This window comes from Nomascus leucogenys, chromosome 12 (assembly GCF_006542625.1).
Source record: "Nomascus leucogenys isolate Asia chromosome 12, Asia_NLE_v1, whole genome shotgun sequence".
NCBI lineage: Eukaryota > Metazoa > Chordata > Mammalia > Primates > Hylobatidae > Nomascus > Nomascus leucogenys.
The window spans coordinates 80,274,202-80,295,966 of record NC_044392.1 but is presented as its reverse complement, the minus strand read 5'-3'; the positions used below and the strand labels follow the sequence as shown (position 1 = coordinate 80,295,966).

Genomic DNA, 21,765 nt, shown 5'->3' with positions numbered 1-21,765 from the left:
ACAATGTACAAGGTTTCCTTTCTCCACATCTTTGCCAACATTTACCATTTGTCTCTTTGATAATAGTCATCCTAACAGGTCAGAGGTGACGTCTCATTATGGTTTTGATTTGCATTTTCCTGATGACTAGAGATGTTGAGCACCTTTTCATATGCCTGTTGGCCATCTGAATTTCTTCTTTTAAGAAGTCTTTAAGCCCTTTGCCCATTTTTTAATCAGGTTATTTGTATTTTTGGTATTGAGTTGTATTAGTTCCTTGTATACTTTAAAGTAATTCTCTTTTTTTAAATTTCCTCCATAGGTTTGATCATGTTCCTTTAGCAACGCCAAATGGAGATGTTTTGATCCGAGACCTTAATTTTGAAGTAAGTTTTTAAATGATCATATAAAATCATCTTTAAAATGTGAACTGAAAAAAGATTACCTGAATATTTAAATTAAGGCTCGACTTAGTCTCTGAATCCACAGAATTGCTTTAAAAAGTAAGTCTTTGAAACGCTTAGAAATCTATTTTTCTTAATCGAAAGGACTTCAAAATTTCAAATACTACTACCAAAAAACTTTTTGCAAATGAAGTTTATGTCAAGAAAGCCATAGAAAATATAGTAAATTGGAGTCTCCAGTCTAAAATGAGTATTTAAACACACAAATATAATTTTAGTCTCTTTACATTAAAAAGAAACTCATGGTGTGGTTGGTATTGTTGTGATTGTACAGGATGATTTGTACCTATAAAAACAAAATACAGACTGTTTTATTACTGATGAAAGCAGGGGAAGAGCCGCACAGTAGTGCTACAAATAGACACTCACCTAAAACACGTAAAATCCCATGCCAAGTGAATACTGATGTTGATTCAATATACTCTGCTAATGAAATGGGATATGGCAGACCAAATTAAAAAGAAAAGACAAAAGATGAATGTTTTTGTATGATTTGTAAGACTCGCAGATTTAAGGGTTACTATTTAGGTTTTCTCTATGTTGTGGCTTTATGAATGGTTCAGATCCAGAAATCTTCATAATTAGTAACAAATTCCTATCACATAGGCTATGTTCCCCATTCTAGACACCATTTCTCTAGAACAACACTTTCCCGTAGAACTTTCTGCAATGATGGAAATGCCCTGTACTTTCACTGTCCAGTAAAATAACCATGTGTAGATATTGAGCATGTGAAATGTGACTAGTACAGCTGCAAAACTGAATTTAAAATTTAATTTAATTAATATGATTTAAAATTAAATAGCCACATGTGAGTAGTGGCTATGGTATTGGACAGCACAGCTCTAGAATTCCTCTCCACATGCTTATGTGCATGGCCATCTGTAGTTTGTGTTTGATGTGGGGATTTTTTTCCTACTGCTCTCTTTGAAGGAATATTGTCTGATAGTTTATAAAATAAAGAATATAATTATTGGACTTGTTTTTAATTTGTTACAGTCTTAAGTAAGTCTTCAGTTTTCTGCTCTTAGTAATTTATATTAAGCACATGTCTACTTTCTTCTCAATGAATTATAAAAATGAAAATTGTTAGTTATGCAAAGTACTTTGGACTTATTCAGCAATGAGTATTCTATCATTATCATATTTATTCCAAAGCCAGGAAATGTAAGATGAAGTACAGAAAATGTAAATGTAGTTGGTAAATATTGACTGGCTCCACATATCACAGAAGTGTTTTCTCACGTAGCTCCAGGTACTTCAGTCACTTGAATGTTCCTTTGGCAAAGTAGGTAGCCAGGCTTGACTTCCAGTAGCCCCTTTATTGCCGCTGTCCAAGGATAAAAAGGACGTGAGACTTCGCTGAAGAATGCCTGTTGGCCCTTTCGCCTACTTACCCTCACTTCTGTCTTTATGCAGAAATAAACATACCAATAATATAGGGGCACACATGAGTGAAGCACAATGAGAAAGGGGGTTGGGATACTCGGAATAGATGGATCATGATTATGGTCCATAATAATATTTTGTCTTGATGTTACCACACTAAAGCTGTCACTTTCTTTTTTAGTTCAAAGCCTTTTCTTTTAAAGCCCTTATGTTTGTATTGAATAGACTTCTGTCATTTCTGTAATTTCACTTTTATAGTCTTAAAAATGTCCTTAATTCTTTGTCTTTTTTGGGTTTCATTTGGAAAGTCTTGAGTCCCCACTTATGTCCTTACTTGTTGGAGTGTTTTACTTCATAACCATGTTCCTTACTTCCTGGTGTCTATCCTATGATTCTTGTTTTCTCTTCCCCTGGGAACTGTTTCTCTGACTTCTTTTTGGTTCACTGTTATGAATTCTTATATCTTTCCGTCTTAAAGTATTCTAAAGTAGACTTGGGTTTCTCATATTCATTATGTCTTTTTATTGTTTTTCTTAACATAGCCTTTCTATAGTCAGCAAATGTTCTTCAGTTCTTTGCAACCTCTAATTATTTTCTATTCATCTGGCTTACTTGAAAATAAAGATTTATTTCTCTTGGAAAGAGGCATAATAAAACTGAGACTTGGCGCCTCAAATAAATCTTTCCTACTTTATGATTCATTTGCCTTTTGGGTTACATTTGTAACCAAATAATAAAAACTTCTTTGGAATAAGAGATTTTATACCATTTTCCGTTATAAACTCCCCAGTATAGACATATGTATCTGTCTAGATATTGTTGTGGGAGGTATGTAGACTGGAGAGATCCTAAGATGTAACAGCTTGCAGGTTACCATGTGGGGATTAAAATAGTACTTTGTCCGAGGTGGGTGAATTGCTTGAGCTCAGGAGTTTGAGGCCAGCCTGGGAAACATGGCAAAACCCCGTCTCTATGAAAAATATGAAAAAATTAGCTGGGTGTGGTGGTGCACACCTTTGGTCCTGGTTATGCAGGCGGCTGAGGTGGGAGGATCGCTTGTGCCAGTGAGGCAGAGGTTGCAGTGAGTGGAGATCGCACAACTATACTCCAGTCTGGGCTACAGAGTGAGATCCTGTCTCCAAAAACAAGTACTTTGTAATTTATTAAGATTTTTACCTTTTCAGTAAGGTATACTTATAGTGTTTAAAGAAACTAATCAATCTTCATAAACACCATACTTTTATATAATTTTTCTTTTACTTAAATTTATGTGTAGAATTTTTTATTTGTTATGATAAATTTATAGAAAGTAGGATTTATCAAGGAGTATTATTTGGGGGGTATATTTTTATTGGTAAAAATATGGTGGTTCAAAGCATTGGTTGATCCAGTAAATCATTCTGAGAGCCCCAATAATACAATGCTGTTAAGAACTTAATTTTCAGTAAATGTTACTCTTGGCTTTTAGTCTTAATTTAACCCCACAAAAATATATACTTAATAAATTTTTAATACAGAAAAATTATCACTGGCTTATCATGGCTGACATCATAATTGGAAGTTTTGTTCAACACCGCCAAATGCCATGGAGTAAAGAAAAGTGAATGCTGAGTAGGTTAGCCAGGCTTGATTTAGAGCATAAAAGGATAACTCAGGATTTCGGTAAGTCTGGTTATTATTTATATACATCATTACAAATCTGTTTTTGGGGTTTCCTGGCATATTGCAACAAATAATGTGGAAGGGTATTATTGGAGGCAGGAATATTGATGCCGTTGTAAACCATGAAGAGCAGTTAGGAGGGGAGAATTTATATATGGCCAACATTACTCAAATAAAATGTAGTAGCAGGGAACCCTTTAATTACCAGCTCACTGAACTTTAGGACCTTCTAAGGGCATCGCTGTTACAGTAGAGTATGATTATTTTATATGATAACCTTGCTTTATGAGGAACATTCAGTATATTCAATTTTATATGATAAGGAAATTGTGTTATTTAAAAAGAAGTCTATCAAAATGATTATTTAATTATCGGAAAAAAAGTTTATTCATTTGAACAGCTCTTTAACAATTATGTGTGTAAATTGTTATTTTCTTTTAGATCAACTATGTGTTAGGCTGCTTCATTCTTTTTTAAGAAGTTTTTAAAATGTAAAAAAAAACATAAAATTTTGCTTTTTAACCATTTCTAAGTGTATAATTTAGTGGCATTAAGTACATTTACAGTGTTATGCAGCCACCACCACTATCCATTTCCAGAACTTTTCCATCATCCCAAATAGAACCTCTGTACTCATTAAACAATAACTCTCTTTCCTTCCTCTCCCTTACCCCTGGTAACCTCTCATTCTTTCTGTCTCTATAAATTTGACTGCTCTAGGAACCACATATAAGTGAAGTCATACAGCATTTGTCCTTTTGTGGCTGGTTTATTTCATTTAGCATAATGTTTTCAAGGTTCATCTATATTGTGGCATGTGTCAGAGTTTCATTCATTTTAAAGGTTGAATGCCATTTCATTGTGTGTGTGTGTGTCACATTTTGTTTATCCATTCGTCCTCCTGGGTCACTTCCTTGCTTCCACCTTTTAGCTATTGTGAACAATGCTGATGGCTCTCCATTCTGTCACAGTAAAAGCCAAAGTTCTTTCAGTGCCTGCCACTACCCTACCCCTACCTGATACCTCTCTGATCTCATTTCCTACTATTCTTCTTTCCTGTTCATTCTTCAGTAAAATCAGCCTTGTTTCTGTTTTTGTTTTTGTTTTTTTGAATAGGATAGCTACATTCCTGCTTCAGTGCCTTTGTACCAGCAAATTTTTTTTTTTTTTTTTGAGACGGAGCCTTGCTCTGTTGCCCAGGCTGGAGTGCAGTGGCGCGATCTTGGCTCACTGCAACCTCTGCCCCCTGGGTTCAAGCAATTCTCATGCCTCAGCCCCCTGAGTAGCTGGGATTACAGGTGCCCACCACTGCATCCAGCTAATTTTTGTATTTTTAGTAGAGACAGGGTTTTACCATGTTGGCCAGGCTGTAACAGCTTTATGGTTGGTAAAGGTGGGGGCTAGAACAGTCTTTTAGTTAAATCCTAATTCACCCCTTCTTTTAAAGTTTTACTCAGTTGTCATATTCAATAAAGTCTACTCTGACCACCTTAAAAATGCAGCTTTCCTCACCCGCTCCCAAGTTCCCTTTATCTATTTTTTCCTCCAAAGTACTTATTTTCTAATATACTATTTAACTTATATGTTATGTATATTCTTTATTGTATGTCTCTTACCACTAGAATGTAAACCAGTAAGGGTAGATAGAGGTTTTTTGTTTTTTGTCTCTTTAATTCATTAATGTGGCCTACTTGCCTAGAACAGAGCCTGACAGAGAGCATTCAATAAATATTCATTGAATTAAATAATAGGAACAGAAGGCTCACCAGCTTAACAAATTTGTTAAAGGCAGGTTACCAGCTACGGTAACTCATATCTCTCTGATATTTTCTTTCCTATCGTGTTGCATTGGTGTTTAATGTTGTAAGCTAGAATTATAACGAAGATTTTCTGATTCTTCACAGAGTTGATCAGATACTTATAAGATCATAAGCCTAGAACTTAACCACTCTTTACATTTTCTCATTTATCTTTATGTTGTTGCAGAATAATTTAGTGGCACTTGTGTATATTTATAGTGCACACATATTTTGATAAAACACAAATTCTAAGAATGGAATCTACAGAAACATTGCTTACTATTGCATAAGTTGCTGACTTGTACACTCATTGCAATATTATCTATAGGAGCAAAACAAAATGCAGATGACCTAAATATTTAACCAAAGGGGAGTGTTTGAATAAGTTATAGTATATCCTTACTATGGAAGATGCTTGAGGCATTAAAGGAAAGGAATGGGGGAATCTGAATATACTGACCTGGAAGAATATCTGTGATATATTGTTAAATAATAAAAGCAATGTGTATACACACGTATTTATTGTTTTCAAGAATTCTCAGTTTTTTAAACTTTAGCTCTCTTTATCTTAAGTTGATGATATCAGTCAGTAAATTTATTTATTTATACATATATGTATACAGATGGGGTCTTGTTCTGTCAGCCTAGGTGACATCATAGCTCACTGCATCCTTAAACTGCTGGACTCAAGCAATCCTCCCACCTCAGCCTCCCGAGTAGCTGGGACTACAGGTGTGCACCACCACACCTGCCTAATTTTTTATTTTTATTTTTTGTAGAGATGAGGGTCTTGCCTTATTTCCCAGGTTAGTCTCAAACTCCCAGTTTCAAGTGATCCTCCTGCCTTAGCCTCCCAAGATGCTGAGATTATAGGTGTGAGCCACCGTACCCAGCAATAATAATTTTTTAAGTGAAAAAAAAAGTGATGATAAATATTGGAAGTAAACAAAGTACAAGGTCCCTTCACAATAACTCTTCACTGCTCCACCTAATGCTACATTTGCAGACAAATAGACGGCTTATAATTAGCCAGGAGCTATTAATATTTGAGTCTAAGGAAATGTTGATTAAGTATATGTTAATTTGATTTAATTACTTCACAGACTGATTTTTTTTTTTTTCAGGTTCGATCTGGGGCTAATGTTCTAATCTGTGGTCCAAATGGCTGTGGAAAGAGTTCACTTTTCCGTGTTCTTGGCGAAGTTAGTACAAGTTGGCCTCAACATTTTGCAGTCTTATTTTGCCATACTGTCTACCACTTTGTAAATTTTACAATTGTTCTTCTCCCTTCTCTCTCTTTTTAATAGTTATGGCCTCTTTTTGGAGGACGTCTAACTAAACCCGAAAGAGGAAAATTATTTTATGTTCCTCAGGTAAGACCTAGCTTGAGTTATCTTTGATCTAAAGATCTTTTTGTTTATTTATTTTTTCATGTTGCTTCTAATGACTTTTGCTCTGCTACTGTCAGAGACCTTACATGACCCTTGGAACACTTCGAGATCAAGTGATATATCCAGATGGACGAGAAGATCAGAAAAGGAAAGGAATTTCTGACCTAGTAAGGGAATGTTTATATCCTAGATCCACTGAAAATACTCCATTTCAGATTGTTTATTTATAATCAATTAAGTATTTTAAATGCCAGGTAGTTTATCTTAAGCTATAAAGCTTTCCAAAGCCATAAATTGTGATTTTCTGAGCTGAGGTAAGATGATAATCCCTTGGCTTAAAAAGAGTTTAATCTTAACCTTTACACTATTGTTCGTTCTCTCATTGCCATCATCCTCTTATTATGTACAACAGTGTTATTCTCTTTAAGCTACTAGACATATTTTGTCAAGTTTAGTGTAGATAGGAGCTGAAAGGTTCAGGGCTACCTTGTGCCACATTCTTTTCTGAAATGTATCTTTTAAGTGGTACAGACAATAAAATTACAGTGATTGCAGTTTAAAAAATAAACCACGATTAAGAATGTTGGCTTATATTAAGTTTAATTTCATCTTTAATCATTTTGCTGAAAGATACTGAAGGAATACTTAGACAATGTCCAGTTGGGTCATATCCTTGAACGTGAAGGAGGCTGGGACAGTGTTCAGGATTGGATGGATGTACTCAGTGGTGGAGAAAAGCAAAGGATGGCGGTAAGTATACTGCGAAGAAATTGCACAAGAATGCAACTGGTTCCAGCATTTTGATTAATCAGGACACAAAGTTTCTTTTTTTTTTTGAAGATGGAGTCTCGCTCTGTTGCCCAGGCTGGAGTGCAGTGGCACGATCTTGGCTCACTGCAAGCTCCGCCTCCCAGGTTCACACCATTCTCTTGCCTCAGCCTCTCCGAGTAGCTGGGACTACAGGTGCCCGCTACCACACCTGGCTAATTTTTTGTATTTTTTTAGTAGAGACGGGGTTTCACCGTGGTCTCGATCTCCTGACCTCGTGATCTGCCTGCCTCGGCCTCCCAAAGTGCTGGGATTACAAGCGTGAGCCACCGCGCCCGGCACAAAGTTTCATCTTACATTTTTTTATTCAGCAGCTGTTTCAGTATGGATTAGTTTAAATTATCATAAAAGTGCTTGAAAATCTTTAACTTGCATGTAAATTTGGAATTCTGAAAAATTCATAAATACCCTGCCAGTACCTATGAAAGGAAAAGCTGCAGATCCAACTATATACCAATAATCCATTTTTCTAAAAGTTCAGAGAAACTCTGTAGCACATTAGTCCTGGGATATAAGGTAATCCTGGCTGGGTTATGAAATTTCTTCTCATGTCTCTTCCCTACAGACATCTCTTTTGTATCACTCAGGCTGTTCTTTCTGAAATAGCTGAAGGCATTAGAAACGATCCATTCAAATTTTATCTGTATTCTCTTCTTGCCCTTTTCCTCCACTATTATATACATGTTTTTGTTTCAAGGTTCAGTATCTACTACTTAAAGTTACTTAGAATTTTTAAGTTTTCCTAATATAAACAAGCATTTGAAAGAAACTACTTTAATTGTTATGATGACTAAACTTGTCCCAAACCAAAAATATGCACTAAACACTACATAGTAAGAATGAGACCAGCCTGGGCAACATAGCAAGACCCTTTCTCTACAAAAAAATTTAAAAATTATCTGGGCGTAGTGGCACACGCCTGTAGTCCTAGCTACTGGGAGGTGGAAAGATTGCTTGAGCCCAGGAGTTTGAGGCTGCAGTGGGCTGTGATCACACACCGTGGCACTCCAGGCTGGGTGATAGAGGGAGATTGTCTCACTAAAAATAAATAAATCAATAAAAATTTAAAAAGAACGGTAGTTTGGGTACCTTATCAAGAGGGGCAACTTCATAGAGTCATTTTTTAACTATATATTTCATAGTTTGAATAGATCCAAGCAAGAGATTCTCCTCTCCCCCTGCAGAGTATTAGCCTCATGGAGATTAGAGAAAACTATAGCTAAGGAAAGAAAGCAAAAGAAATTGGCTTATGGTAGAATTTCTGACCCATTATATTCAGGTTATATTCCACCTTTTTGTTACCTCCAAGTCCCTGACTGTGCAGGTTGTTTTTCCCAAAATCATACCCACTCTACATGAGGTTAATGTTAACCTAATAGTGTGACTTGCCTGGCTAGTGCTATAACGTGAGATGAATCTAATGTGAAGAGTAAATCATAAATGAGAGAGATAATAGCTATATTCAAAATGGGAATTAGGCTGAAGGAGTGAAAATCTGAAATGATCAGGCATTTCTAGAGTCAATTTAGAAGATGACTATAGAAATAACTGCAAATAAAGAGCTGCAAAATAAATTTCTGTACTATGTCTTCAGAGAAAATGGAAGGATATGGTTCAGAAATGGACACGATGGAAACTCAGAGAATGAATAGTGAATGTACTTAAACGAAGGAACAGTGTGTGTGTGGTATAAAAGTATAGAGGGGATAATTTTTATTTGAAGATTAGGAATTCAAAGGCGTTCCCAGAGCAGTGGGGGGCTGAGGCAGGAGAATCACTTCAACCCGGCAGGCATAGGTTGCAGTGAGCCAAGATCATGCCACTGCACTCTAGCCAGGGCAACAGAGCAAGACTCTGTCTCAAAAGGAAAAAAAAAAAAAAAACATGATCCATAATAGAGGCATTTGGGAAATGGGGAAAGCTCACCTGTGACACCACTGCATATATAATTGGAGCATGGCCAAGCCATTGGCAGGGTGTGTTCTGTGTAAGCCATTGTCTAGAGAATTGAATGTGATGTGTAAAAGAGAGCCTGTTGTTTTGTTTCAGAGGATGGAAAGGAGAAGGCTAACGCTACAAATACTAACATTGGTGAAGTTAGGTAAAGATTGTATATGTGTATTCATTTTACTGTCCTTTCAGTTTTTTTGGTAGGATTGAAAATTACCAAAGTAGAAAGTTGGGGGGAAAGTAGGTATTATAATTTTTAGGAAGAACAGACCTAAAAGGCCTAGCCACTTAGAACAGTGAGTCAGCCAGGGTTGCTCCAGCTAATGTCACAATTTGGGATATCTTGTGTTTCTGACCAAAAGTTATCTTTTCCACTCCATTTTTCTTGCTCTTCCTATTTAGTAATAACTTTTCTTATTTTGAGTTATGAAAAACTATATATGATGGAAAAGTGGAAAATTTATTTAAGTATAAATTGGGCCAAACCCCTTTACCAGAGATATCACTGTTATAAAATTTTTAGTGTTTTTTTAATCCATTTTTGTTAATCTTTTTTTTTTTTTTACCTTAAATTAGCAACTATGCCCCTTTCTCAAATTCCCTGAGATCTCTAGAATATTATTCCTTCCGTTTTCTTACAACTGATCGGTCCTTTTCTGTCTCTGCCTCCTTTCCTGTCCAGTACAGACTTCATAATCCAGGGTGTGGCCCATAGGAGATAAAATATATTTCTTAAGGAATGAACAGTTCATCCCTTCCCCTTAACTTCCTTTCCCACTTTTTGTGTCATCCTATTACCTAAATCCCAACCCAATTATTTGTCTTGGCAGTTATTTGCCTTGGCGCTTCTCTAACCACTCTTCTGAGCACAGCTAAAAAACATCAGATGGGCTCACAGCATGGCTTAGCAATCATTTTACTTATTTTTATCCTTCTCTCATTTTTCATGACAATCATTTTAAAACTACCAATTTTGGGTTTTCTACCCCATTACTTAACCCACCGCACTTGACAGAATAACTCGCCTTCTACTTCTCAAAGAAAGATAGGCTATTATTTCAGTTAAATGACAGCTAATTTTTATTGAGTGCTGCATAGATGACAGACAGTATGTCAGGCACCTTACTCAGGTGATCTCATTTCATGCTCACAACAGTCCTGTGAGGTAAGAACTGGGAATGCCCCCCCCGCCTTTTTGTTTTTTTGAGACAGAGTCTCATTCTGTCGCCCAGGCCGGAGTGCAGTGGCACAATCTCAGCTCACCGTAATCTCTGCCTCCCAGGTTCAAGAGATTTTCCTGCCTCAGCCTGCCAAGTAGCTGGGATTACAGGCATGCACCACCACGCGTGGCTAATTTTTGTGTTTTTTCTCTGCCTCCTAGGTTCAAGAGATTCTCTTGCCTCAGCCTCCCAAGTAGTTGGGATTACAGGCATGCACCACCACGCCTGGCTAATTTTTGTATTTTTTTTAGTAGAGATAGGGTTTCACCATGTTGGCCAGGCTGGTCTCGAGCTCCTGACCTCAGCGGATCCACCTGCCTCGACCTCCCAATGTGCTGAGATTTCATGTGTGAGCCGTCGCGCCTGGCCGGAATGCCCCATTTTACAGAGAAAATTGAACTTTCGTGCAGTTCAGTATCTGGCCAAGCAAAGACAGCTAGTAAATGTTAAAGCTGGTGGTGGGGGTTTTGTCAAGCTTAGGCAAGCAGTATGGCTGCAGTGTGCATATGCTTATTCACTTTACAACAAGCTTGTCCAACCTGCGGCTCATGGACACATGCAGCCCAGGACAGCTTTGAATGCAACCTAACACAAATTCATAAACTCTCTTAAAATCTTAAGAAATTTTTTTTGTGTGTGATTTTTTTTTAAGCTCATCAGATATCATTAGTGTTAGTGTATTTTATGTGTGGCCCAAGACAATTCTTCTTCCTCCAGTGTGGCCCAGGGAAACCAAAAAATTGGACACTCCTGCTTTACAACTTTCTTGTATTGTGGCATTAAGTAGCTGACAGCATAGTGGGAGAGAGAGAGACACATGATGAGAAAATGTCCATGTCATGTAGTAAGTGTGGTGATGAAGGTATGCAGAGAGTCCTTTGGGAGCAGAGAGGAGAGGCATTGGTGGAATGCCCTCAGATAACCATTCCTCTGAATTAACTGTGTGCTGCTCTGTCCTGACCTCCCTACTTCCGCTATCTGTAGAGGATATGTCATCCTTCTTGAGAAAGGCACATACCTCCATGTATGTTTATGGAGCCTCTGTCTTCTGACTTTATCACATCGTTTTCCTTCAGTTATGTCCCCTCCCACAGCCCCCACCTACATTTAACCTCTTCTAATCCTTCTCTTGTGGAAAGACATTTTTCAGGTCTCTTTGATCTAAAAAGCAAACTCTGCCTTAGCCAAAGCTTCTCTGTGATCTGTACCTTTCATTTTCTGCACAATTGAACTTCTTCATAGTCTATCCTTGCTGCCTCCCCTTCCTCACCTCATGCAAACAGGTGGAAAGCTGTTTTAGTCATTCATTTATTAGATAGTTGAATGCTACCCATATATAAGTGTCAAGTACATGGTAGTGATTAAAACAGTCTCTGCTTTTCTGAAATTTTTTTGTTTTGTTTTTTGGAGACAGAGTCTCACTGTTTCACCTAGGCTGGAGTGCAGTGGTGCAATCTTGGCTCACTGCAACCTTCACCTCTCAGGTACAAGTGATTCTTTTTTTTTTTTTTAGATGAAGTCTCACTCTGTTGCACAAGCTGGAGTGCAGTGGAACAATGTCGGCTTACTATAACCTCCACCTCCTGGGTTCAAGTGATTTTCCTGCCTTAGCCTCCCGAGTAGCTGGGACTACAGGCACGCACCACCATGCTCAGCTAATTTTTGTATTTTTAGTAGAGACAGGGTTTCACTATGTTGGGCAGGCTTGTCTTGAACTCCTAACCTTGTGATCCACCCGCCTCGGCCTCCCAAAGTGCTAGGATTACAGGCGTGAGCCGCCGCGCCTGGCCAGGTACAAGAGATTCTTGTTCCTCAGCCTCCCAGGTAGCTGGGACTACAGGTGTGCGCCACCATGACTGGCTAATTTTTGTATTTTTAGTAGATACGAGGTTTCACCACGTTGGCCAGGCTAGTCTCGAACTCCTAGCCTCAAGTGATCTGCCCTCCTCAGCCCCACAAAGTGCTGGGATTATATATGAAGTGCTTCAGAGGTGTTACAGAAAGGACCCATTTGGATTGTGGCTAGGGATGAGGGTAGGTTTGCCTGAGAAGATGACATTATAAGCAGAAATTTGAAAGCTCTAAGGAACAGAATAAGGCATTTGAGACATAAAAGAATGACATGTGTTTAAGCCTCTAAGGTGTAAGGCATCTTGTTCCTAGCAGTTGAGAGGAGGCGTTGTTGGCTAGAATGTTGAGGTTAGAGTGTGAGTAGAAATAAGATTGTGCAGGTCTTGTAGACCGTGGTAAGGAGTTTGAATTTTAAGTGAAATGGGAAGTTGTTGAAGGGTTTTAAGCCAGAGAGTGAAGTTCCCTGATTGACGTGTGTGAAAGATGTTCTCTGGTTACATGGAGAGTGGACTAGAGAGGAGCAGCAGAAATGGTAGGAGGCTACTTGTAGTCTATCCAGACAGGAGATGGGTGTGCTCTGGGCTAAGGGCATGTTTGTTGAGATGAGGAAAAGTGAGTGAACTTGAAACTTCACATTTCTTACTTGAATGGACTTTTTAGTTCATTTTAAAAATAGCTGTGGGAGAGTGAAAGGGAAGAGGAAAAGGGAAGGACCAGACCAGGGAGGACTCCTGGCTTTCTAGCTGGAACAACTGTTCGATAGTTTCATTTGCTGAAGTATTCAAGATTAGGGAAGGGAATGGATTTTAGAGGGAAAATCTAGAAATTACATTTGAGTTTTAGACTTTTAACGTTTGAGAGTCCTGTGAGATACCCAAGTAGAAACTCAAAGAGGAATTTTTATTTTTAATTTTTTAAATGTTTTAAATTTAAAATGTTTGTTTTTTGAGATAGCGTTTTGCTGTTTCAGCCAGGCTGGAGTGCAGTGGCCTGATCATGGCTCATTACAGCCTTGACCTACTGGGCTCAAGTCCTCCTGTCTTAGCCTCCTGAGTAGTTGGAACCACAGGTGAACACGACCATGCTTGGCTAATTTTTTTTTTTTTTTTTTTTTAAGTAGAGATGTGGTTTCCCTGTGTTGCCTGGGCTGGTTTCAAACTCCTGATCTCTAGCAATGGCTCCTGCGACAGCCTCACAAAGTGCTGGGATTATAGGCGTGAGCCACTGTGCCTGGCCGAAATTTTTATATATCTGGAAATTTGAGAAGTATGAGTGAGAGATGCATATTGCAAGTTTATAAAATGTAAATAGTATTTTAAATCAGAAGATTGGATGAGATCACTGGGAGAATACAGGAAAAAGAGGAGGAGACCTAGAAATTAGCCCTAAGGAGCTCCTGTATTTAATGGTTGAGTGAAGGAGAAAGTGCTAGAAAAGAAACTGAGAAAGAATCCTCAGAAGTAGGAGGAAACTTAGGTGCATGGTTTCCCTATCACTTTCTCAAGAAGGATGGAGTGGTCTTCTAAGGAGAATGTTGCAGAGAAGATAAATTAAGGATAGAAGAATGCCCCATTGGTCTTAAACATGGAGATCTTGTCAGGGGGCAGATGACAAAAATTGGAATATCTGTTAGACAAAAGGTCAGAATAAACAATCCCCAGAAAATACATGGGAACATAAATGTGGGAAAATGTTCATCATTCCTGATAGTCAAAGAAATGTATGCTCTAATTTTGATGTTAATTTTCGTTTATAAAATTAGCAAAAGCTTAAAAAAATGAGCACAACCAGAACTGACAATGGGGATATAAAACAAGTACAATAAAAATTAATGGTGAGAATATTAATTGGTACCATTACTTAAGCAACAAAATATTTAAAATAGAGACCTTTTTGCATCAGAGTCATCTAGTCTGAATTCTGAGATTTGGCTAAAATATGTACTCTGTAATCTTATTTGTTTAGTGAGCTTTCTTTAATACTAGTTTGAAACTTCCTCTCTCATCAGTCTTAAGCTTTGTGTTTTACTCTGAGCAATTAATATTTCCCATGAAGTACATTTTTCCCTTTGTTCAGGATGACAGTGAAAACAGTTATCTTTATGTTGTTTCTATTTCTGGGAAGTAGATTTTTTGAATTAGAATAATTTTTATACTTTTGATTTACAAGACTGCAAATGCATATTTAACGTAAGTTTGTTTCGGCTTATTAATTTTAGGTCTGCCTGTGTTTTACACAAAATTTTTTTTTTATGCTTCAGATGGCAAGATTATTTTATCATAAACCCCAGTTTGCCATTTTGGATGAATGCACAAGTGCAGTTAGTGTCGATGTGGAAGGCTACATTTACAGTCATTGTCGAAAGGTAAGTGTGCAGGTGCTCAGTTTGAGGAGCCACGGCCTCCTTCCTAGTGTAAACTGTGTCCAAATCTGTCCAAAGAGAAGATTCCAGGTCACTAAGTAACAAAATTTCTACCAAAAGATTTCTTGTTTTAATAAAGATATAAAACATGAATAAAAGAAAAAGAATTATAAATACAGTTCTGTATATAATTCTCTTTATATATGGGAAATAGATTTAAATGTTGTTTTATGTCAGTGAGATATAAAAGATATCTCATTGATATAAAACAACATTTAAATCTATTTCACTTTACCTCATTACTTATACTCAGAGTTAATAAACTGACCTTTTCTTAATTTATTCCATTAACTTTATCTAAACATTAGAGTTTTTTAATGAACAAAACTCAACAATAATTATTTGGCAATTTTTAATTTATCCGTTTTATTTCCTAGCCTGAGCAATATTTTACCAAAGCTGCTTTTAGTAGCTAAGTCTGAGGCTATCTTTATTGGTTCCATTCTTTAAGTAATTATTCAATAGTATCAGTTTTCTTTCTTTGAGAAATTGTTACCAACATCTATACTGTGGTTACATTTTGGAACAAATGTAGTATATCCTAGCTGTTATATAGTTTCTATATAAGTAAATGAGGTAGATGAGGATTTTTAACATTTTGCATGTGTTCTTTGGGAGTTCTCAATAAATAAAAAAGGTCATATTGAGTATATATAGTATGAATTCCTACTATTCAAAGTGTGGTCATGATCAGCAGCAGCAGTGTCACCTAGGGGTTTGTTAGAAATGCAGAATTTCAAGCCCTGCTAAATCAGAATCTGCATTTTAACAAAATTCTAAGATGATTCAAATGCACATCAAAGTTTGAGAAGCACTGATGTGATGATAAAAGAATTTGCTATTCTTTGTAGAAAGATTTTAACTACTGATTTTATCTTGTTAATGATTTATTTTCTATTCTTGAATTTGCCTTGGTAATATATAATTATACATTTGTTCATGTTGGTTTTCAAATTTATAGGTATTAGAGATGTTTATGGTATTCTCATATACGTAAAACCATGTAGTCTGCAGTTGATTCAATGACATAGCAGCTCTTTGCTGGTAATTTTGACCACGTGATTTACTCTTATGCTCTAGGTTTAGGCTTGAAGTCCCCACTTAAGACTGTATAAATTCTATAAAACATCAGTTCCATTTAAAGGAAAATTCATATGGGGCCTCATTGATAATTTAAATTACTGTGATAGCACTTAAACATGTATAAACATGAAATGAGGTGTGAATTCCTTAAGCCTAGAGCTCTTTTACAGCTACAAAACTAATATAAACTTACACATTAAATACATTAAATACAGACAAAACTTAAATACAATTTCAAATTTGCAACATTAAAGAGACCTAGGATACTGTTTAGATGAAACTAAACCAGTGGTTTGGGATTTAATTAAGGAAAGATAGAATCTGAGCTTCAAATTTCTTTGTTTTGCATTTTGCTTTTTATTTTGACTTATATACTTCATATATTTTTTATATCCTCATGTAAAGAATGTGTGCATTAAGTAGATGTCTAATCCAATTATTGTAGAATCATGAACAGAAATAATATCTTAAATGAGCTCTGAAAAATCAGAAAAGTGTGGTATGGTTGAAATATATGTTTTATTAATACTGATAATACGCATATTTTATTATGCAATTCCTAACCAATTTAAGAACCTTTTTACAGTGCAGCCAAACTTATTACACATTAGAAGTTTTATGTTATATCACTTTGGCAACCAGAGGTGTAAATACAAACTTAGGAACTTCAATCTCATGGTAAAAATGATCCAGAATATACTTATAATGATCTTTTAAAAATTATCAAAATGAAAATAAAATTAAACCACGGTGGAAATTTCCCAGATGCCCTAAGCATGCATTTGCCAGCCTTGAGTGATCCACTTGGAGGAACAGTGACCCAGAGTGGGGTTTCTCGGTCTTGGCACTATTGACCTTCTGACTGGTAAATCCTAGTTGGGCAGGGCTGAGGGTTGCTGTGCACTGGAGGATGTTTAGAAAGCATCCCTGGCCTCTACCCGTTACATGCCAGTAGTGCTTTCAGTTGTGAAAATAAAAATGCCTCCAGTCATTGCCAAATGTCCCCCTGAGGGACAAATATCGCCGACCTCCCCACCTTGGTTGAGAACCACTGATCTAGAGCAACTACAGCTATTATCTATTAGTCTTTTTTTTTTTTTTTTTGAAAATCTGAAGTACAGATCTATAAATACATATTCACAATCTGAAATCCAGAAAGTGCTTAAATTTAAAACATTTTTCATAATTTTATAGCAAGCTCACTGGGTAAAACTTCGCCTAAGCTAACAAAATATATTTAAACTCTGTCTCACTTAATATCAGTGTCCATATGTGTCACTACAGAAACATTTATGTGTTTAATTATAAAATTCTGCCTCAGAACTCTCTGGGGGTGTTAAATAATACATTTTCAAAATCTGAATTCCAGGACACATTCCAAAACAATAGTTTACGGTAGGCGATTATGACCCTGTATTTGAGAAGCAAGTTGACTGTCAACAGTGCTATACTGATTTAATTTTTCCTGATTTTGACCTTTGGCTATTTTTATCCTTCTCATATTCCTCTCATATATTTTTCACAATAAAATAGGAGACATGATAGGAGATACGTTTTTTGCACAAAACAAAGTAATACACTTAATGCCAGTACCTTGTAGTTTTTATTATGTGGTTGATGGCCAGTACTTTCCATTGCTATAAACATTTTGCATCCAGTTGTAAATTTTTTCTCATTGACATTGCTTTTTAACTTTAGTCACTGAAGACAATCCTCTTAACAGCTTAAAGTACATGGACTAGTTTAATTTGTGACTCTGTTATTGATTAAACCTAAATCATTTTCTTTGTATTAGGTTGGCATCACTCTCTTCACTGTGTCTCACAGGAAATCTCTTTGGAAACATCATGAGGTTTGTATTTCTTTCATTGAATGGTACAGTGAAATTTTATTTTCTTTAAAATATGAATTCAGGTTAATATGATTTTAGATTTTATGGTTTGTATTCCCTTAAACATATGTCTTAAAGAGAAAAGGTGGTTTTGTTTTATAAAATAGGATTTTCTTAAATATTATAGTTGTCAGTTTTGAAAGCAATGGTGTAACAGTTTTTCTCTAGTTTTATAAGTGACTCTTATCTGTTAATAGTAACTGACTAAATTTTGCATAGTCTTATCACAAATATGGTGAAGTAAACTTTTCTTATCCAGCAGTGACAGAAGAGAAAAAGTCTTAAGAAGAATTAGATGGCAAAAAATTTAGGGGCATTTTTAATAGAGGTCAGGACTACAAGGGGGAAGATTGAATAATGTCAGCTATGTTTATCAATGTACTGTAGTAAGTGGGATTCATTAGGTAGTCGTTATAATTTACAAAGATATTCAAGCGAGGCTTACATTGGTGCACGTGTATTACTTATTCTGGTGCTTCAGTAGTGCCATTCTCACTATGGCAGTTCTTTTCAACTCTTAATGTGAAATGCTCAAAATCTGGAAGTAAACCCAGTTTAATTCTCTTTATTTTCTTTCCTCCTCCCTCCCTGCTTTCTTCCTTCCTTTCTTTTCTTCTTTCTGTCTTTCCGCCTTCCCTCTTTCCTTTCTTCTCTTCTTTCCTTCCTTTTTCCTTTTTTTCCTTCCCAAATGATACAGAAATTTTAGGTAAAAGCAAGGGTTTGAGAAAAATTGGAATAATGGTAAAGGTATCTTGTTCCACAAAATACATACCTGATTAAGGACGTTTTTTTTGCCAGATACTGAGCTAAGTGTCACGAGGGATGCAAATTAATTACAGTTTTTACCTTCAAGAACTTTAGGATGTAGATGATAGTCTACAAGTGATAAAATGAAGAGCATAGGATTTGAAGTCAGAGAGCCTGGGTTCAGGCACCAACGTTTCTAGCCTCAGTTGCTTCCTTTGTATAATGAAGTTATTGAGCCTTACCTGCCTATCTCTTAGATTACCATGAAATTAGACAGGTAGCCTATATGAAAGTACTTAATAAAATTCAGTGAAATTCTATATAACTGTGTGACTTTTAAAGATAGCTTTTATTATTTTATGGCATATTATAACGTCAATTTTTCATGAACTGAATAGGAAATTGAATAACTAGAAATCAAAGCCATTTAAAATATAGCCAAGCCTTTGTGTTTTCTTGGAAGTTCGTAAGTATTATAGCCATAGAACATTGAGAGGAATTGAGAGCATTTGGGTTTCACCCTTCCTCTTCTTTTGGAGGTATAGACAAGTAGCAAAATAATCATCAGGCCAGTGATCATGTGAAGGAGGGGAACACAGCTAGAATGTGAGGGGCCAGGATAGCTAAGAAATAGTAATACAGAAAATGGAAACTCAGAAAGCTTTCTGAAAATAAGCCATTAAATAAAAACAGAAGGCTTTGTAACTGCTATTGTGTCTTCAGAGGTTAGGATATATAGGCAGTTTTTATAGCTCTTTTTCCCCTCTACTAAATTAAAAACAAATAAAAAACCTTAAGATGGAGATTTCAAGCTGATTAGGAAATCAGGCTACAGGAAACAATACTGACTGACCTATGGAACAGTCTTGCATTTAGCACAGTTTAACCTACTGGTAGCTGAGATCCTTGGTCATGGAGTTATGGAAGCATTCTAATTTGTGGGATGCTTATAGATTTAGCTCCCTTAAAATAATGAGGCAGTCTGTATTTTACTTTTCATAAGGGACAGTACTATATTCACTCTTAGTTACTGACTTTTTTTCCCCCTTCTTTCCCATAGTACTACCTGCATATGGATGGCAGAGGCAACTATGAATTCAAACAGATAACAGAAGATACAGTTGAGTTTGGCTCTTAGAGAAATCTGGAGAACTATACCTGCTACAGTGAAATAATTACAGAATACACTTAGAAAGGCAAAGTACATTGTAAAATAAAGTTGAGCTTGGTTTTTTTTTTAAAAAAAAAAAAAACAAAGCAACAAATTAACTAGATATAGAATAATGGAGAACAAGTTGTTAAAACATTTAATATTATATAGGATATGCTAATTGTGTATATGTTGGTTTAATTAATAATATGTACTAAGAATGTCCTTATTCTTGTGGTTAAAAACCTGCCTAAATTAAATTGGGCTTCAATCACTGTAACCTGATTCATCCTGGGATGTAAACCATTCGAAGTCAGCTAATTGGACTTTTATGGCTCTATCTTTTCCTTCAGTGAAGAACCCTATTTAAAACTGGGTCATCATTTGTCCTGTTCTAGCAAGATAGTCTTCAGTTTCATTTTCCTGTGCCCTATGGTAGTTGGAAACAAATCATAATGTATTATTTAAATGTATAACATCATTGCATAACAGCATTTATTATACAGTGGCAGATTTCTTTAGCTGCCACAGTAATACTCATTCCTTGTGTGTGTCTTGGAGTGCATTTGACTACAGGAAAAGCCATTTTGATTTTCCTTAACTAAATGATAAATGTACCCCTCTCAGTCTGCAGTATCGAGTTGTTTAAAGTATATGTGCAGTCTTGCTTACAAGGAGGGGTTACCATGTATCACACCTAATCTTCCCAATGTTTGGGATATTAAAACACAAAGTCCTTAACATGCCAGGCTCAAGGTCTGATGAGAGTTTTAGATTTTTTAGAGAATTAGACAAATTTGTGTGTGTTAGAAGCCCATTCATTAGAAGCGTGGTGGTTATTTGGTATTAAACTCCAGATGAGCCATAGGAAAGCACTACATGAAATAATGCACTGAGTATGCAATGCTATCACTGTCTTTGACTGTGATTTTATGTTTAAAAAGTATGTTCTAAAATTATTATATATACATGGGTGAATTATGTTTCCGAGGCACTGTTTTATCTCTGTGAATCCGGAATAACTTTTTTATATTTGGGTTATTATGTCGAACGATCCTAAGAGAAGATGGTTTCAGTTCATTAAACCATCATTAATGACTTTATGTATTATTTGCACAGGGAGAATTGAAACTGAGTATAATCAATAAGCTAGATATGAAATCAGTTTCTCAAACTGAGCTTCAGAAAGGGGCATTTTATACTCTTGTTTCTGCATAACTGGTTTTGTTTTTTTGCAGAATTAACTATAACAATCACTGGCTACCGAAGTAAACTGATGTACTGAATTCCATAATACATAACATTCAATTTTTACCACTTCTGTTTAGCGAACTTGTATACTTACTTATTTTCTGTTCAGATTAAAAAAAAAAAAAAACTCAGCTATCCTATACAACCTTTGCTTGTTCTTTTTATTCTGGTATCTAAATACTGAGAAGTTCATTTATAATTCAGCCTTGACTTGAAAACATACATAGTTTAGTCTTGACTTGAGAACACAAAAATAAATTCAGAAAATGCTTTTAGCACAGTGTCTCTCTTTTTTAAAGTTTTGCCAAGTATGGTTTTTAATTGAATGAATTTCTCTTTTAGAAAAGTTCAGTAAAATCTGTGTACCTGACAAATGCTACCAAACAGCCAGGAGACCTTAAAAGATACTATTCGTCTTGGAAAAGATTTTAAGGCATGGGAAAGTTTCCGATTTTCAGATTTCTGGGTTACCTTAAACCTACTCGTAAAAGTATTCTCCTAGCTGCCTTATAATTGCTTTTGTTATGATTCTTGCCATCAAAACAACAACAACAATTTGGGCTTTTTTCTTAATTCTTTTCTTTTTTATGTAACAAATATTATAGTGCCTCACCATTTGAGGCACAGAGGAAGATCCTTCTGGAGAATCACATTTACATAATAGTGGTTCTTAGAAGACCCACAATAA

General features: G+C 36.0%; 1 protein-coding gene across 2 annotated transcripts in view; it reads left to right on the top strand.

The window, feature by feature from the left end:
• The window catches only part of ABCD3 (ATP binding cassette subfamily D member 3), a 93,754-nt gene extending 72,385 nt beyond the window's left edge, over positions 1 to 21,369 (top strand). Inside the window, exons 16-23 of one of the 2 annotated variants that reach the window (XM_003260069.4) lie at positions 302 to 365; positions 6,418 to 6,495; positions 6,601 to 6,666; positions 6,762 to 6,851; positions 7,315 to 7,434; positions 14,794 to 14,898; positions 17,834 to 17,890; positions 19,737 to 21,369. In XM_003260069.4, coding sequence (XP_003260117.3) covers positions 302 to 365; positions 6,418 to 6,495; positions 6,601 to 6,666; positions 6,762 to 6,851; positions 7,315 to 7,434; positions 14,794 to 14,898; positions 17,834 to 17,890; positions 19,737 to 19,814 — 658 coding nt within the window. In that variant the 3' untranslated portion in view covers positions 19,815 to 21,369. The remainder of the gene's footprint in view (positions 1 to 301; positions 366 to 6,417; positions 6,496 to 6,600; positions 6,667 to 6,761; positions 6,852 to 7,314; positions 7,435 to 14,793; positions 14,899 to 17,833; positions 17,891 to 19,736) is intronic. The other variant, XM_012500529.2, reaches the window with a different exon arrangement.
• The last annotated feature ends 396 nt before the right edge of the window (positions 21,370 to 21,765 follow it).